At 44.5% G+C, this 18,089-nt stretch overlaps 1 protein-coding gene across 2 annotated transcripts; it reads left to right on the top strand.

Moving 5' to 3' along the window:
- The first annotated feature begins 6 nt into the window (after positions 1-6).
- Positions 7-17,939, top strand: Cbx1 (chromobox 1). 2 transcript variants are annotated; one of them, XM_048365035.1, is made up of 5 exons: positions 7-162; positions 10,883-11,059; positions 11,695-11,872; positions 12,632-12,726; positions 16,341-17,939. In XM_048365035.1, the coding sequence occupies exons 2-5, from the start codon at positions 10,920-10,922 to the stop codon at positions 16,483-16,485; spliced, it is 558 nt and encodes a 185-aa protein (XP_048220992.1). In that variant the 5' UTR covers positions 7-162; positions 10,883-10,919; the 3' UTR covers positions 16,486-17,939. The 2 variants fall into 2 exon arrangements, with proteins under 2 accessions (XP_048220992.1, XP_048220993.1); XM_048365036.1 differs by having other exon boundaries at positions 10,886-11,059.
- Positions 17,940-18,089: the final 150 nt, after the last annotated feature.

Below are 18,089 nucleotides of genomic sequence, written 5' to 3' on the forward strand. Positions count from 1 at the left end.
GAGGGCAGTCGGCCGGGCCTGCGGTACGCCTCTTCAGAGCGAGGGGTCGACTGCGGACACCCGGCGTGTTGCTTTCCTGGGCGTCACTTGTTCAGCCCATCCAGTACGACGCGCCTGTCGCGCGGCACCGATTTCTCTCTGACTCTTGGGCGCTGCTCCGAGGTGAAGAGCCCGCTACGGGCGGCGGGAGGGGGCGCGGCAGCGGCGGCGGCGGGGCGGGGGGAGCCCGGGGAGTGGGGTCACGCGAGTTCTGGCGGCGGAGCGGGGAAGCGTGGAGCGCACCCGGGCGCGTTGCCACACTTCCCTTCCCGCGCGGGCTTCTCCGCCAGGCGCCGAAGGCTTAGGCGCCAAGCTGCGTAATGGATGGGGAGGGCGGGGCGGTGGATTCGGAGCCCGGGATGGAAGCCGCTCGGAGGGGAGCGAACGCTGCGGCGCGGCGGGGTGGGGGGGTCTTCCGGGCCCGGCGGGCTGCCTGAATTGGGAAAGGAACAACGAGACTGGAAGGGGACTGCCTGGACGCCGGGGTGCGCGTGGCGGGGGCGACTACCGCTAGATCGGGGATTAGAAAAGGTAACCTGAGGAGTTGGGGTCCCGACGAGGTTGGAGGAAGACTTTTCTCTTGCTGGGTAGGAAGAGGAAACTTGGAGCGAGGGGACTAGGCTGCCGAGGGTTTGCTCATGGAGGAGGGGGAGATGGTCAGGTAGCTGAGCTCTCCGGTTCTAGAGGGGTGGAGGAAATTTGGGATTATTAGGTCCCGAAGGTACTCTGGTAGTGTGAGGGGGCGGGGGAAGGGCGGGGAGGCCGCCTTTGGTTCGTGAAGTCTTTGGAGGTGAGGAGATTTTAATAGCTGTGAAGCCGGGATCCTGGAGGCTGAAATGTGAGGATCGCGGTTGGAAGTCAGCGGGGCTGGGAAGATCTCGAGGCGCTCATCTCCGAAGAAGCGTCTAGAAGCTGGAAGTGGAGCTGTGGCTCAAAGTGGTAGAGCGCTAGCCTTTAGCACAAAAGCTCATACAGCACCGAGGCCCCGAATTCCAGTCCAGTATACACACACACACCACAGAAAAGGCTATGAAAAAATGAAATCCACTTTGTTCTTTGATTTTTGTTGTTGTTGCTTTTCGTTTTGGTGAGGTCAAAGTTTTGCAGTCCAAGCTGCTCCCGAACTCGTGGACTGTAGCCATTTTCCCACCTTGGACTCCTGAGTACTAGGACTACAGATTGTACCACTGTGCCAGGCCTCAAGAGGGGTTTTTGTTTGTTTTGTTTGTATTTTTGTTTTTACACTACTTTCATTCACTCCGTTGTCAAGTGCGGACTGTTGCTTCAGTTCAAAACTAGTTCCTTCTTTCCGATTTGGATTGTTAATGGTTTTATAAAAGGTAGTGAAGTAGTAAAAAAAATGCATAGATGAAGGGGGGGTCGGAGGCTCATGTCTGTAATCCTAGCTACTCAGAAGGCTGAGATCTGAAGATCATGGTTCAAAGCCAACGCTGGCAGGAAAGTCCTTGAAACTTAAAATCTCCAATTAGCGACCAGAAAACCGCAAGTGGTGCTTTGGCTCAAGTGGCACCCAGGCCCAGAGTTCAAGCCCTACAACCCACCTTAAAAAAAAAAAAAATAGCTGAGTTCAACAGAAAAGGAATGGGGTGAAGTAGATTACAGTAAGGTATGTTTATAAGATAATTGTTTTTCTTGTACTTGCATGTTTTTGAGCTAACATTGTTGAAAAATTGTATACGAATTGACCAATCCCTTTGCAAGGCTTCAGGAGAAAAATTTTCATGATACTTATTAAAGAAAGCTGAAGGGCTGGGAATATGGCCTAGTGGTAAAGTGCTTGCCTCATATACATGAAGCCCTAGGTTCAATTCCTCAGCACCACATATATAGAAAAAAGCCAGAAGTGGCGCTGTGGCTCAAGTGGTAGAGTGCTAGCCTTGAGCAAAAAGAAGCCAGGGGACAGTGCTCAGGCCCTGAGTCCATGCCCCAGGACTGGCAACACAACAAAAAAAAGAAAGCTGAAATGGTATTTACATAATGATGAGTTACAATAAAATCTCTAATGTCTTCTCAAATTATATTAATCCAATCAGGCCCAGGTGCTGGTGGCTCACGCCTGTAATCTGAGGGTCTCAGTCCAAAGGACCCCATGAAAGGCTTTTTTTGTGTGTGCGTGTGTGCCAATCCTGAGACTAACTCAGGACCTGAGTGCTGTCCTTGAGTTTTCTTTTTTTTTTTTTTTTTTGCCATTCCCTGCCACTTGAGCCACAGCGTCACTTCTGGCTGTTTTCTGTATATGTGGTGCTGAGGAATCGAACCCAGGGCCTCATGTATATGAGGCAAGCACTCTTGCCACTAGGCCATATCCCCAGCCCCTGTCCTTGAGTTTTCATGCTCAAGGCTATCCACTTGAGCCACAACTTCACTTCTGGCTTTTTAGTGATTAATTGGAGGTAAGAGTCTTACACACTTTTTTGCCCCTGTTGGCTTCAGATTAGTGATCCGCAGATTTCAGCCTCCTGAGTGAGTAGCTAGGATTACATACAGGTCTGAGCCACTGGCTCTCGGCCTGTGTGACGCTTACCTCCAGTTAACCAGCAGAAAAGCCAGAAGTGGAGCTATGGCTCAAGTAGTAGAGCACTAGCCTTGAACAAAAAATGTTCAGGACACACACACACACACAAAGTGCATTTAGATGGTTTGTCTAAAATCTGTAATGGGGGCTGGGGGATATGGCCTAGTGGCAAGAGCGCTTGCCTCGTATACATGAGGCCCTGGGGTTCGATTCCCCAGCACCACATATACAGAAAATGGCCAGAAGTGGCGCTGTGGCTCAAGTGGCAGAGTGCTAGCCTTGAGCAAAAAGGAAGCCAGGGACAGTGCTCAGGCCTGAGTCCAAGGCCCAGGACTGGCCAAAAAAAAAAAAAAAAATCTGTAATGACTAGCCGAGTACAACTATGTGTTTGCCTTTAACCTTTTTGTTGGGGGGGAGGGCAGGGGTCGGTCGTGGGGCTTGAACTCAGCCTGGGTGCTATCCCTGAGCTCTTCAGCTCAAGGCTAATGTTCTACCACTTGAGCCACAGCACCAGTTCTGGTTTTCTGGTGGTTAATTGGAGATAGAGTTTCATGGACTTTCCCTGCTCCGGTTGGCTTTAAACTGGGATTCTCAGATCTCAGCCTCCTGAGTAGCCAGGGTTACAGACATGAGCCACAAGTGCCCGGCTTAACCTCATTTTTTACTGTATTTTCCTGGGTATTAAGTAGAGAAAAGGTTTGCAGGCTGTGCAGTTTACCATTTTAACTTAGGCCCCGTGTGTGTGTGTGTGTGTGTGTGTGTGTGTGTGTGTGTGTGTTTTAAAGGATCTTAGCAACATACTCAAAAAAGATTAGCCTAATTTCTGATCACATCACAAATAAAACTGTATTCATGTCCCAGTATTCTAGCCGCAGATTCTCTGCAATTCAGAAGCATGGGTTCGCCTGCACTGGTGGCTCACACCTGTAGCTTCTCATAAGACTGAGATCTGAGGATCACAGTTCAAAGCCAGCCCTGACAGGAAAGTCCATGAGATTCTTATCTCTGGTAAACCACCAGAAAACTGGAAATAGAGCTGTGGCTTAAAGTTGTAGAGCTCTAGCCTTAAGCAAAAGAGCCAGGCCTTGAGTTCAAGGCCTATGACCAACAATAAAAGTACATGGGTTTCTCTAAAGTTGAAACTCCTGTTAGGTGTAGTGCCACATTCCTATGGTCTCTATACTAGGGAGGATCAAGGCAAGACTGAAGTTTAAGGGTGGTCTGTGCTAAATATTAGCAAAGTACTATCCAAAAACCTGGGCTAGGGATGTGTAGCTCATTGTAGAATGCTTGTCTCACATTCTAGTAGTCCTGAGAGCCAGCACTCCAAAAAAAAAAAAAAAAAATGAGAGCCTGCTCATTGTGGATGTGGGACAAATTCTTGTTTTCTGCTCAAATTTTCCATCTGGAAAGTATTTGCTTCACAAACAACCACAGATGACAAATAAACTAAAAGCCCTTTAGAAACATGACTACCACTTGAATATATTATTACACTACCCATGCCTTCACTCGCTTTTTGAAAACTGGCGTGCTGCCAGTTTTTCACTTGTTTTCTGTTGAGGTTTATGGATGAGATTCATTTTGCTGATTCCTTAAAAATCTGGCTGTTTGGGACTTCTGAATCCCCTGATTGAATCTGAAAGAAACATCCACCCTTATTGCCCATGTAGCATTTATGAGCTTGCACCCGGCCTAGACTTTTAGTTGAGTGTCCAAGTCAAACTAGAAGCACAATGTGAGGAAAGTATTGTTAGTCTGAAATGGTTGGAACCATTACGACTATTGGATGTTGGACCTTTGGTTTTTAAGGAGATGGGAGGCCCTTACAGGAAAAAACAAATTAACTTATGTCTGTCCTACTCAGCCTATTCCAGCCTAAATTTATTTATAATGTTGCTTTTCTTTTTTTTGGGGGGGGGGGGCTTTTTGTTTTTTTGTTGGGCTTGAAACTCAGGACCCGGTGCTTCCCTCAGAGCTTTTTACTCAAAGATAGTGCTCCACCACTTTAAGCCACAGATCCATTTCTGGTTTATAGGTAGTTAGAGATGAATCTCACAGACTTTCCTGCTGAGGCTGGCTTCAAACCTTGATCCTCAGATCTCAGCCTCCTGAGTAGTAAGGATTACAGATGTGTAGTACCAACGCCTGACTGAATTGCTTTATTTATTATTTATGTATATATGCATGCCAGTCCTTGGGCTTGAACTCTGGGCCTGGGCACTATCCCTGAACGTCTTTTGCTCAGGGCTGGCACTCTTACCACTTGGGCCACAGCACCACTTCTGGCTTTTTCTGCTTATGTGGTACTGAGTAATCAAACCCAGGGCTGCATGCATGCTAGGCAAGCATTCTACTGCTAAGCCACATTCCTACCCCTGAACTGCTTTTTAAAATTCTTTTTTTATTAGTTTATATTAGTTATACAAGAGGTATTTTATTGTTATATCTGCATATGTTTATAATATATTCCAGTCAGTCCTACCCACTCTCCTTGCCTGTTAATTGATATGTTGCAGTACATACACATACCACTTTCTGATTATTTGGGTCTGGAGAGAGATCTGGGTACTTTAGCATTTAGCTAAAAATCCTACTGTTTTAGTGAGTGTGTGTGTGTGTGTGTGTGTGTTTCTGTCTGTCTCTAAGGTCTATGGTTGCTACTTTGGCCTCTCACCTATAATTTTTACTTTTTTTTGTTTTTGGTCAGTCATGGGGCTTGAAGTCAGGGCCTGGGTGCTGTCCCTGAGATTTGTGCTCAAGGCTAGTGCCCTACCACAGCACCACTTCGATTTTTCTGGTGGTTAATTGGTGATAAGAGTCTCACAGCCTTTCCTGCTCAAGCTGGCTTTGAACTACAACCCTGAGATCTCAGCCTCCTGAGTAGCTAGGATTACAGGTGTGAGCCACTGTGCCTGGCAAATTCGATTTCCAAGCTGACAAGAAATTTGTTATGGAATTCCCTTGGTGGTCTTTTATTTGTTTGTACCAACTGGAGTTGTACCCCCCTGGCTTTTCAGATCATTTTTCATACCCTTTCATAGTACAGAGTATTAAAAAGCAAAACACAGTGCTTAATCTTGTACCTGATACTTCAATGCTTTCTGATTTTGAGAAACATTGTGAGCCAGTGGAGGTAGCACAGATCCGTAATCTCTGCTATTTGGGAAGCAGAGGCAATAGGATGATCAAAAATTCAACCAGCCTGGGCAACTTAGCAAGTCCCTTGAGCAAGTCTCAAATTTATTTATTTATTTGTTTATTTATTTATTTATTTATTTCTTGCCAATCCTGGGGCTTGGACTTGGCCTGAGCACTATCCCTGGCTTCTTTTTGCTCAAAGCTAGCACTCTGCCACTTGAGCCACAGCACCACTTCTGGCTGTTTTCTGTATATGTGGTGCTGGGGAATTGAACCCAGGGCTTCATGTATACGAGGTAAGCACTCTTTGCCACTAGGCCATATCCCCAGCCCAAGTCTCAAAATTTTAACACTGCCAAGATGTGACCTGGTGACAAAGCTTGCCTACCTTATTCGAGCTGTTGGATTTGATCTCTAGTACTGAGGGAAGGGTCAGGGAGGAAAGAGAAAAAGCATTGTTCCTCCTAATAATTTTCTAGCTCCTGCATGGGAGGATTGAATAAAATAAAAATAAATTGTTTGCAACTATAGAAATGGAACAGTGAAACTTGTTTGGATATTTGGGGGGGGAAGCAGGGCAGAAAGAGTGATGAGAGGTGAGATGGAGTGGAGTGTAATGTATGTGGAGATGTAATAATGAACCTCCCTCCCCCCATTTAACTGTTGAAAGCCAAGGAAAAGAAAAACTCATATAAACTATTTTTAAAACTTTACCCCACTCTGATTTATACACTTAAAGACTTCAGACTGGAATATTAAATCCATATTTTTGTTACTGCCCATTCATTTTTTTTTTTTCTCTTTGTGCCAGTCCAGAGGCTTGAATGGTGTGGCCTAATTCATTACAGGCTTGGGCCACAGCGCCTGGCTTGTCTTTTGATTTAATTCTAGAAATCATTTAAAAATCACCAGGTTTAAAAAAAAATACAATCGTACCTTCCAAAGGAATATTACTTATGACAAATAGTAGGGATTGTCCACCTCCAAGATGTCTGTGTCCTTTTTGCCCTGTACAAGATGGAGAGTGGAGACCTCTCTAGGGTTTTTATTAAGCTCTTAGCTTTTGTGTTCAGCCAGGAATGTTTGCTTAGTCTTACTACGTGTCCCTACTAATGAGCTACTGTTAACTGTGTGGCCTTAAGTGACTATTAACTTAAATCTAGTATCTGAGGCAGGGAGAATAACTGAACAGGTTTCTCAAAGGATAATTTTGTTTTGATAGGTCAATGGGGCTTGAACTCCTGGCCTGGTTACTGTCCTTGACTTATTTTGCTCAAGGCTAGTGTTCTACACTTGGAGCCATAGCTCCACTTCTGGTTTTTTTAGTGGTTGATTGGAGATGAGTCTCACAGACTCTCCTGCCAGGACTGGCTTTAAACTGCACTCCTCAGATCCCAGCCTCCTGAGTAGCTAAGATTACAGGCATGAGCCACCAGGGCCCGGCTGTTTGTTTTTTTTGTGCCAGTCCTGAGACTTAAATTCTGGGCCTTGGCACTGTCCCTGAGCTTTTTTGCTCAAGGCTAATACTACTACTTGAGTCACAGCTCCACTTCTGGCTTTTTGGTGGTTAATTGGAGACCTGAGTCTCATGGATTTATTTATCTGCCCCCATCTTTTCTAAGTATAATGGCTCAAAGGATAAATATGAGGTTCAAACAAGGTACCATAGTAACACAATGTAATTACAAAGTTTTGGTATTATCCCCACAAGTGGCTAAGACTGGCTATTCAGGATGCTTGAGGTCTGAGAATAACAGTTCAGAGCCAGCCTGGGCAGGAAAGTCTATGAACCACCCACCTTCAATCAACAGACAAAAGCCAGAAATGGAGTTGTGGCTTGCAGAGCACCAACCTTGAGCAAGAAAGCTAAGAGACAGCACAAAGGAATAGAGAGAGGGTATCATTTATGGGAATTTTAAAGCTTGGCAGGTAATTAAGTAATATTAATTAACTCCAGTTTTTTGTTTGCTTGTTTTTAGTCTGCAGAATGGTTATAATTGCCTATAATAGCAGCTACCCGGGAGGCTAAGACCTGGAAAATCTCAGTTCAAAGCCAGTCCAGGCAGAATAGTCCACAGAAACTCCATCTCCAATTAACAAGCAAAATACTGCACTGAAGGCATGGCTCAACGTGTAGGGTGTCAGCAGTGGGTAAAAAAGCCAAGCCCTGAGTTCAAGTCCTATCTATGCCAACACCAAGGAGGAAAAAATATTGCCCAAGTAGCTGGATTGCCGGTAGTTTACACTTTTTTGGCCAATCCTGGGGCCTTGGACTCAGGGCCTGAGCACTGTCCCTGGCTTCTTCCTGCTCAAGGCTAGCACTCTGCCACTTGAGCCACAGCGCCGCTTCTGGCCGTTTTCTGTATATGCGGTGCTGGGGAATCGAACCTAGGGCCTCGTGTATTCGAGGCAGGCACTCTTGCCACTAGGCTATATCCCCAGCCCCGGTAGTTTACACTTCTAATCCTAGCTACTGGAGGCTGAGAACAGAGGGTTTATCTGCCTAGATTGCCTCCAGATTGAGATTCTCAGATCTCAGCCTCCTGAGTAATGATGAATACAAGTGTGGGACGAGGGGCTGGGAATATGGCCTAGTGGCAAGAGTGCTTGCCTCCTACACATGAAGCTCTGGGTTCGATTCCCCAGCACCACATATATGGAAAACGGCCAGAAGGAGCGCTGTGGCTCAGGTGGCAGAGTGCTAGCCTTGAGCGGGAAGAAGCCAGGGATGGTGCTCAGGCCCTGAGTCCAAGGCCCAGGACTGGCCAAAAAGAAAAAACAAGTGTGGGGCCAAGGACTTTTTTTTTTTTTATTAAAAGAAGAAAATAGAGACAGAAAAAGATCTCAGAAAGCAAGTGGGAAAGTACAGATCAGAAAAGGTAAAAAAAAAACAATTAAGCAGAGTGGAGCTAGGAAAAGCCAAGAATATACAAGCCAGTTTATGCCCCAGCACTACAGAAAGGTCACTAGGTACAGTGGTGGTGTGGGTAGGATTTAAAAGGCAAGGATTGGTAGCCTGGATTGTGGAAAATTGAAGAAATAACAACTCAGAAGTTTCGAGTAACTTTCATTAGGGTATATTTTAAGTGTCCTATTCTGTACTTTTCTACTGTGTCTAATTTTTAAAGTGAACTATAGCCTATTTGTACATAGCATATATATAATTCAGAGAGATTGTATTTATTCTTTTTCTTTCTCTTTTTTTGTCTGAGACCCGGATTCGAACTGGGTATCTGTTGCTTGCTTTGGTTCATTGGCTGGTGCTCTATGACCCGAACCATGCCTCCAACCCCAGAGAGGTAGTATTTATAAAACTGCTTTTCCCAAGGATAATAGGAATGTCAGTTTTATCCCAAGCTCATATTGTCTTAAACTAGTGAGGAGTACTAGCACCTTTTTCCTTGTCTTAGGTTATATGCCATATTCTCAAGTCTTCTGGACATCCATCCATTTCTAAACTTCATTGCCTGTTTTTGTTTTATTGATATCTTACAGCACCATCTACTGACACAAATGGGTAATTAGAAGGCTTTAAGAAGTTAAGAGTTGGGGGCTAGGAATGTGGCTTAATGGTAGAGTGCTTGCCTAGCATGCATGAAGCCCTGGGTTCAATTCCCCAGTACCACATACACAGAAAAGGCCAGAAGTGGCTCTGTGGCAGAGTGCTAGCTCTGAGGCAAAAGAAGCTCAGTGCCCAGGCCCTGAGTTTAAGCCCAAGGACCTGGGGGCAGGGGAGGGGGGGAGCGAGATAGAGTTGGGTAAGGGACTAAAGAAAATAGAATGTATAGGGCTGGAGGAGTGGCTTAAGCAGTAGAATGCCTGCCTCACAAGCACGAGGCCCTGACATCAAACCCCTGTACTACCCTTCTAAAAGAAATAGATTTATAGAAAAATCAAACTCTTATGTTATTAGCTACTAGAGACTGAACCAAGTGTCTCACACATTCTAGGGAAATGTTCTGCCACTGAGCTACAGCCCAGCTATATACTTGGAGCCTAGAGCTTGCTAGCTTGCTTGTTCAGCAATTTACTAATTGAGCCATACCTCTAGCCCTGCTTTTTGCTGCTTATTTGTGGAGAACAGTCTCACAGACATTTCTGCCAAGATGGGCCTCAAAATATGCTCTGGAGTTCAGTCTGGCACAAGCTATCAACTAAGATTATGGGCATGAGCTACCAGTGCTTGGCTCTTGTGGCTTTTTTTTTTTTTTTTTAAGAAACTCAGATTCTTTTGTTTATGTGTGTGTGTGTGTGTGTGTGTGTGTTGTTGTTGTTGTTGTTAACTGGGGCTTGAACTCTAGACATCATGCACTCACTTGGCCCTTTGGCTCACAGCCAGCACTCTACCATATCTGTACTTTTGGCTTTTTGATGGTTACTGAAGATAAGAATTCTTGAGATTTTTCTGTCCAAACATTCATGTAATGTACCTTGTGTGAATTCACTTTATTATTTTTTATCCCCCTCCCTTCTTTTTTGGCAGTACTGAGGATTGAACTTGGGGCCTCATGCTTGGTAGGCAGGCACACTGTTACTGAGCCACACCTCTAGCCCTTTTTTTGTGATGGTTCTTTTTGACATAGAGTCTCACTGCCTGCATGGATGTGCATGTGGACTTTGATCTGCCTATTTTAGGCTTCCCGCTATAGCTTGGATAGTAGTCATGCCCCTCTGCATCCAGCTACAGATTGAAAAGAGTCTGTTGAGTTTTTCTGGCTGGTTGGGGCTCAGGCTGCAATCTTCCCAATATGAGCCTTCCAAGTACCTAGCATTACAAAGTTGAGCCACCAGCACCTGGCTCCTCCTCTTTAGGAAAACCTACATAGTTGGGCACAGGTGGCCTGTAATCCTAGCTACTTCAGAGGCTGAGATCAGAGGATCAAGGTTCAGAGCTAGCCCTGGCAGTAAAGTCTGTGAGAATCACCAGTTAAGCACCAGAAAACCCAAAATGGTGCTGTGGCTCAAAGTGGTAGAGCACTAGCCTTGAACTGAAGAGCTCAGGGACAGCACCTAGGCCCCAGAGTTCAAGCCCCATGAACAATCAAAAAGAAAACTTTACATAGGCTTCATTACTCGGTTTTCAGACATGCATATTAAGTATTTGGGTCGTGTTTTCCTTTCCTTTTCACCCCCCTGATGCCCTTTGTAATGCTTTTATCGTTTTAGCAGCGTCACCCTTTACACCGGAAAGCTGGCGGGCACTATGGGAAAAAAGCAAAACAAGAAGAAAGTGGAGGAGGTATTAGAAGAGGAGGAAGAGGAATATGTAGTGGAAAAAGTTCTTGACCGTCGAGTTGTAAAGGGCAAAGTGGAATACCTCCTAAAGTGGAAGGGTTTCTCAGAGTAAGTTTCATTTCATTAAGTCACTTTCCAGAACCTTGGCACATGCTGCCTCAGTTCTGATGGACCGTTTGACACCGTCCTGGCTTTATAGTCTGATAAGAAGGGGATTGTATGCAGTGTTACAATGCTCCATGGTAGTAGTGATTGTGAGGAACAAGGTGGGGGGGGGGAGGTAGCCCAGTATATGTTTGCAAAGAAAAATAATCTTTCCTTAAAAGAGGCAAGTTTCAGGGCTGGGGATATGGCCTAGTAGTGGCAAGAGAGCTTGCCTCGTATACATGAGGCCCTGGGTTCGATTCCCCAGCACCACATATACAGAAAACAGCCAGAAGTGGCGCTGTGGCTCAAGTGGCAGAGTGCTAGCCTTGAGCAAAAGGAAGCCAGGGATGGACGGTGCTCAGGCCCTGAGTCCAAGGCCCAGGATTGGCCAAGGCCCAGGATTGGCCAAAAACAAACAAAAAAAAAAGAGGCAAGTTTCTAAGTTTTCCATATGTAGTAAAATATCTCCTCAAGTAATTTCAACCTTCTCAAGATCTTGGTCTAGGTAAGAATTTAGCTATCCATTATTGCTACCTCCTCTTGTCCTCTGCTCCCGCTGAGTGGAAAGTGTGACTTGCTGTGCCTTGTGGTTTCAGTGAGGACAATACATGGGAACCAGAAGAGAACCTGGATTGCCCCGACCTCATTGCTGAGTTTCTGCAGTCACAGAAAACAGCATATGAGACAGACAAATCAGAGGGAGGCAAGCGGAAAGCTGATTCTGATTCTGAAGATAAGGGAGAGGAAAGCAAACCAAAGAAGAAGAAAGAAGAGGTAAGACGAGAAATACTTTTACTAGCCCAGACTTCATATGTTTTGTCGAGCACAAGTTCATGGCATTTAAGCAACGTTGTTCTGCTTCCTCTTGAATTTCAGCAGTCATCTGTCATGAGTTCTGAGATAAGCTAATGGTTCCAAAGGATTTGGAAGCTTACTACTCTTGTGAAAAGCTTCAGATCTACTCTTATTTTTTTGTCCATGGTCTAGGAATCATAACATGTAACATTCATTGGACTCAAACATGTAGAAAGTGTCATTTCGTGTAAGCAGACAGCATTCAGTGAAAAATTGTTATGGCACTGCTCGGGAGGCTAAGATCCCAGGATCATATTTTGGAGCCAGCCCCAGGCATAGAAATCCCAAAGATGCTTATATCTAATTAACTAGCAGAAAGACCTGAGTTCAAGCCCCAGTACTAGCATTTTTTTAAAAACAAAAAACCACAGATGGCTATTTTTTACTTATTCAATACCTTAATTTGTCTTTTGAGGATAAAGAAACTGTTGTAAACATTTATTTTACTTAAGATGTGTGTCCCTTTTCACATATGGGAGAACCTCATGAGCTTTAGGCCTTGATGGAGTGAGTACTCACTCCAAAGAATTCTAAAAGGCCTAGTATTTGAAGTCAACATGTTAGTAAAATACTGGCAAAAATAGCTTGAGATTACATTAATCAGATGCGCAGGACTAACTTCTTTCTGGGTAACAGTCCCATAGAGATAAAACTGTTCCACTCCTCTGGTTTTTACAGTCAGAAAAGCCACGAGGCTTTGCCCGGGGTTTGGAGCCGGAGCGGATTATTGGAGCTACAGACTCGAGCGGAGAGCTCATGTTCCTGATGAAATGGTGAGTCTGCCAGTGGCTCTGTGTGGTTTTTTTTTCCTTCTTCCCATCTGTTCCATGCCAGAGGAAAAGAGCTGGATCTTCGAAATTCCAGTCGCCCAGGTGTGAAATCTTTAAGATGGCATAGTCCTTCGATAGTGACCCTCAGCCTGACTGCCAACCTGGACTCATGAGTTACAGGTAGGGGCACTTAGGATTCTCAGATCTTTGCCCGTTTTGGTTTTGGTTTTTGTCTTTTTAGGAGGTGGGAGAAAATGCAGAGTGTAAAGGGTATGGGGAGGAGTCACATTTCAGTCTGTAAGTAAAGGGGAAAAAACACTTGAAATGTGATTGGTCCGACCTTCCCTTCTGCCACCTCCTTAATAGAGACCTGACTGACTGACCTGAGGATCCAGAGGTTCAGTTACAGGTTCCCATTAGGGGAGAATTTATAATACTTTGTAGGTTCAGATTCAGTTCCAGAATTAGCCAGCAGGGGTCAGTAAGGCCCCTTCACTATTACTGAGCATGAAGTAAACCTGTTTTTTTTCCATGATAAAAACTCGGGATAGTAATACAGACATGTGTCACAAATCAAAAGAAATAATGTAATATGATTGTATGTGTAGTATGTTTCCATGACTGGCAACACAGTGGGTGGTTACACCAGTATCACCACAACCAAGTAATCTACTATACTGCCATGTCACTAGAGAGTAGTAGCTTTTTGGCTCCACTGTAATCTTTTGGGGTCACCATTGTTTATGAGGTACATCCTTAGCTGAAACTTTGCTGTGTTGACCACAACAGCACTCTAACCTTAAATAGTTCTCTTGGAACCCTAGGAACTATAATTAACTTAAAATTCTATATAACTTCCTTACTCTCTGCCCAAAAGGAGCTCTTTTTTTTCTGCTTGTTGAAAATGTTTTGCCTTGGGCTGGGGATATGGCCTAGTGGCAAGAGTGCTTGCCTCGTATACATGAGGCCCTGGGTTCGATTCCTCAGCACCACATATACAGAAAACGGCCAGAAGTGGCGCTGTGGTTCAAGTGGCAGAGTGCTATCCTTGAGCAAAAAGAAGCCAGGGACAGTACTCAGGCCCTGAGTTCACAGCCTAAGACTGGCCCCAAAAAAAAAAAAAAAGAAAAGAAAAGAAAATGTTTTGCCTTTTTTTCCCCCCAACATAGATCTCCATCAGTGTCCTTAAAATATAAAGTTAGAGGGCTGGGAATATGGCTTAGCGGTAGAATACTCATCTTGTATGCATGAAGCCCTGGGTTCGATTCCTCGGCACCACATAAACAGAAAAGGCTGGAAGTGGTGCTGTGGCTCAAGTGGTAGAGTGCTAGCTTTGAGCAAAAAGAAGCCAGGGACAGTGCTCATGTCCTGAGTTCAAGCCCCAGGACTGGCAAATTGTGTGTGTGTGTGTGTGTATGTGTGTATGTATGTATGTATTTATAGCTGGGGAGTACAGCTCGGAGAGGCCTTGAGTTAATCTGTAGCACTAGAAGGGGTAGGAAAATTAAAGTTAGGAATAATTTATTCTCAAGGATTTGTCTTTTCATCGATCTAGAGCCTTCTCTGAACCTCATGCTAATTCTTCTGTAGAAGATTGCTAGAGAAGTCTTAACTTTTGCACCATTGAAGGCCTATGTCACAACTATAAACCTCTGTTTTCTTGCCATTCATTCCTTTGTTTACCAAATCTCACCACCTGATATATTGCTATTCTATGAGAAAAGTTCATTTTTTAAGGTGCTGCCTTATGCCCATAGGTTTCACAGTAGGATTTATTAAGTACAGCTAGTATGCAGTTTTTGACCACTTTGAGTTACAGTGGCACCCTTCTATTACTGTGCTTAATACATTCCATGAGCTGGGCACGGGTGCCTCATGCCTGTAATTGGAGGATTGTGATTTGAGGCCAGCCTAGGGAGAAAAGTAAGATTGCATTCTTTCCTTTGGTTGACTATTACAGACACTGGTGGCTCACGCCTGTAATCCTAGCTACTCAGGAAGTTGAGATCTGAGGATCCAGGTTCAAAGCCAGCCCAGGCAGGAAAGTCTGTGAGACTGTTATGTTCAATTAACCACCAGAAAACCAGAAGTGGCACTGTGGCTCAAAGGGGTAGAGCACTATCTGAGCTGAAGAGCTCAGGGACAGCACCTAGGCCCAGAGTTCAAGCCCCATAACTACCCCCCCCCCCCAAAAAAAAAAAGTCTTTATTTTTTGGGGTTTGCACTTAGAGCCTCAAGCTTAGCAAGCAGGCACTTTACCCCTGTCGTCGTCCCCCCCCCCCCCCCAGTCCGTTTTCACCTGAGGGGAGGCTTGCACAATCCACCTACCTATGGCCTCTTCTGTAGCTGGGTTTACAAGCACATACCATTTCAGACTAATTTGTTGATTTGGAGTCTCAATAACTTTTTGCCCGGGCTAGCCTGAAACTGCATGATCCTGAACTTCACCTCCTGAGTAGCTGGGAGTAGAAGAGGCAAGTACAGCCATGTCTAGCCTGTAAAAAAAAAAAGTGATTTCTTTCTATCTGGAAGAGTAGTTCAGTGGTAGACTTATTTGCCTAGCATATACAAACCCTAGATTCCATCTCACATGTACACACATATGAAAAGTTGTTTTTTCCCCTGGAGAGTAGAAATACTTGTTTCTGAAAGTAGTCTTGTTTATTTTTTTATTTTTTTGTCAGTCCTGGGGCTTGGACTCAAGGCCTGAGCACTGTCCCTGGCTCCTTTTTGCTCAACACTAGCACTCTGCCACTTGAGCCACAGCGCCACTTCTGGCCATTTTTTATATATGTGGTGCTGAGGAATCGAACCCAGGGCTTCATGTATACAAGGCTAGCACTCTTGCCACTAAGGCCATATTCCCAGCCCCTAAAAGTATTTCTATACAATGAAGAAATTCAATGTTGTGTAACTCAGCATGCCTCAAATTACCCAGACTGTTACATCCCATTTTTCTCCCTTTCTCTTAGTTTGCTTACTCACAAAAACACCCGTATAGTTTTTATCAACAGTTCCTTTTACGATTCTGGAGATTTAGGGTGGTGCCTGGTTGGTGATCTTATAACTTCTGCCTGTCCTGTATTAAGCTTCCATCCAAGATACACCCCAGTGATCCTAGGAGTTTATTCCTGGTCCCTTAGCATGTATGACTTTCAAATTTTGAAAACATTTTAAAATTTGGGGAAATATAGAGAATTATGGACCAGCATCTCATCTTCTACTTCCCCATGTTGAAGAACCATTTCAAAATATCTGGAGATTGTGTGAAGGTGACATTTGATAGTGTCAAGCAGTATAATCCTGAGTAACTAAGAAAGTGCCAGATCAGGTATTCCGCCCTATAAAATGCAGGTAGCTCTGTGAGTAGTCGGCTGGAATACTGCTTTTGGAAGAGTTGGGCGCCCCTCCTCAAGATTCTAGAGAGTCGTGCTTTTTTGGTTTTGGTCTTCTTTCTGAGAATCCACAGAATTTTTCAACAAGGGAGGATTCCTGAGGATGTCACTTGGCTGAAAACTGGCAGTAAATGCTGCACGGGCCCTGGCCAGTTTCTTGGGTGATCCAAGTTGGGAAAGCAGCAGCAGCAGCTCTCAAAGTCTCTCTGCTTTATTCTGCAGGAAAAACTCTGATGAGGCTGATCTAGTCCCTGCCAAGGAAGCCAACGTCAAGTGCCCACAGGTTGTCATATCCTTCTATGAGGAAAGGTTGACGTGGCATTCCTACCCCTCAGAGGATGATGACAAAAAAGACGACAAGAATTAACTCTCTGGGAGTAGCAGCCCCTGTCACCTCTGACTGTGGGTTTCAGGTGGGGAGGAAGGAGTTCTACTTGTCTTGACACCATAAGGTGGCTTGAGAAGATGTCCTTTGAAGAGCCAGTATCGTTTCTATGCCCTGCAGCAGCCCAAGTGCTTTAAAGCCGTTCCACACTATATAGTTTGCACACCCATCCCAATGGAGGGGGAAGGGTTAAGTGTTTCGAGGCAACCCACTCTGCATTTGCTGAGAAAGGCAAAGGGCCTTCTATGAAGGACAGAACTTGCAGAAGTGGGTGTGTGGGAGAGCAAAAAGATACTGTTGATCTTCAAAGAGCATCTCCACAACCCACAGCCTTCTTCCCAATAGTATTAACTGCATTTTTACAGCGTAGCATGTGTGTAGTTTTTGGCTATTACTGATGTATTATTTGGGTTTGGGAGGGGTGGGCTGGGAGGAAGGGAGATGATATAGGATCATTTTGGTTTAAATTTGGGGCTTGATTGGGGAAGTGGTGAAACAATGGGAAGAACACCTAATGATTTGGTTCCATGTTCAGAATATTTTACCTTTTCAAAAAAAAAATGTTATTGGCACCATAAATAAGGACTGTGAGAGACTGCTTAAAAGCTGTGAATGAGGTGTTCCCTGACTCGGCTTCATGCTGCCTACGAAGCTAAGCCAGTTTCTAAGTTACCAAAGCTGCCATTCTGCAGAGGGCAACAAATTGAGGAGGGGGAGTCTTTTATTGGAGAGTATACACAGGCAGACCATTCTGTCTTCTTAGAGGTGCTAAATCTTGAAGTTAAACAAAAGACCCCTCTTTTTTTTTTCTTCTTCTTCCAATTATGTTTTCAATTTGTCCACTTAAGCCACTGGCTTGGATTATTTGGGGAGGGCTGGGGGAGTGCAGGATGCAGAAGAGCTTCATGCTGAAAGCGTGAAGCCTTGCTATGTGTTTTTTTGATCTTTGAACCCTGAGACCATTAGTGTCAGGGTTTAGTCACCGCACAAATTTCATGAGTCACTCCAAGGGTTTAATTATTCCAAAAGCTCTGGTCTCAGGAGATTAACCTTTCATACTAGGGCAGTGCTTTCTTTAAAAAGTAAAAAAAAAAAAAAAAAAAAAGTACAAAACAATCATAAGAATTAACAGCTACCCAAAATGTCCCCCCCACCTTTTTTTTGAGACAAGGTCTTGATAAATAGCTTAGGCTGGCCTTGAACTCTCAATCCTCCTGCCTCAGCCTTCCAAATGCTGGGACTATAGGTATTTACCACCATGTCCAGCTAAACTTGCTCTATGGATTCTTGGATTCTTGACATCAAGACCTACATCTAGATCTACATTGTAAAATCGTTTTAGGCATGTGTTAGACATCTGTGAAAATTTTGTTTAACTGTAAACTTCATACCATGCTGTCAGTTTTTGTCTTAATAAAACTATAGATTTATAATCCCGGATTTCTTGTCTTTTTTTTTTTTAAGATAGTGTCTTGCTATGTGGCCTAGGCTGGCTTGATTGAAATTTTGATCCTCCTGCCTCGGCCTCAATACAGGGGTTAAAAAAAAATACAAATAGGCACAACACATCTTAAGTAAGCTTTGGG

This window comes from Perognathus longimembris, chromosome 17 (assembly GCF_023159225.1).
Source record: "Perognathus longimembris pacificus isolate PPM17 chromosome 17, ASM2315922v1, whole genome shotgun sequence".
NCBI lineage: Eukaryota > Metazoa > Chordata > Mammalia > Rodentia > Heteromyidae > Perognathus > Perognathus longimembris.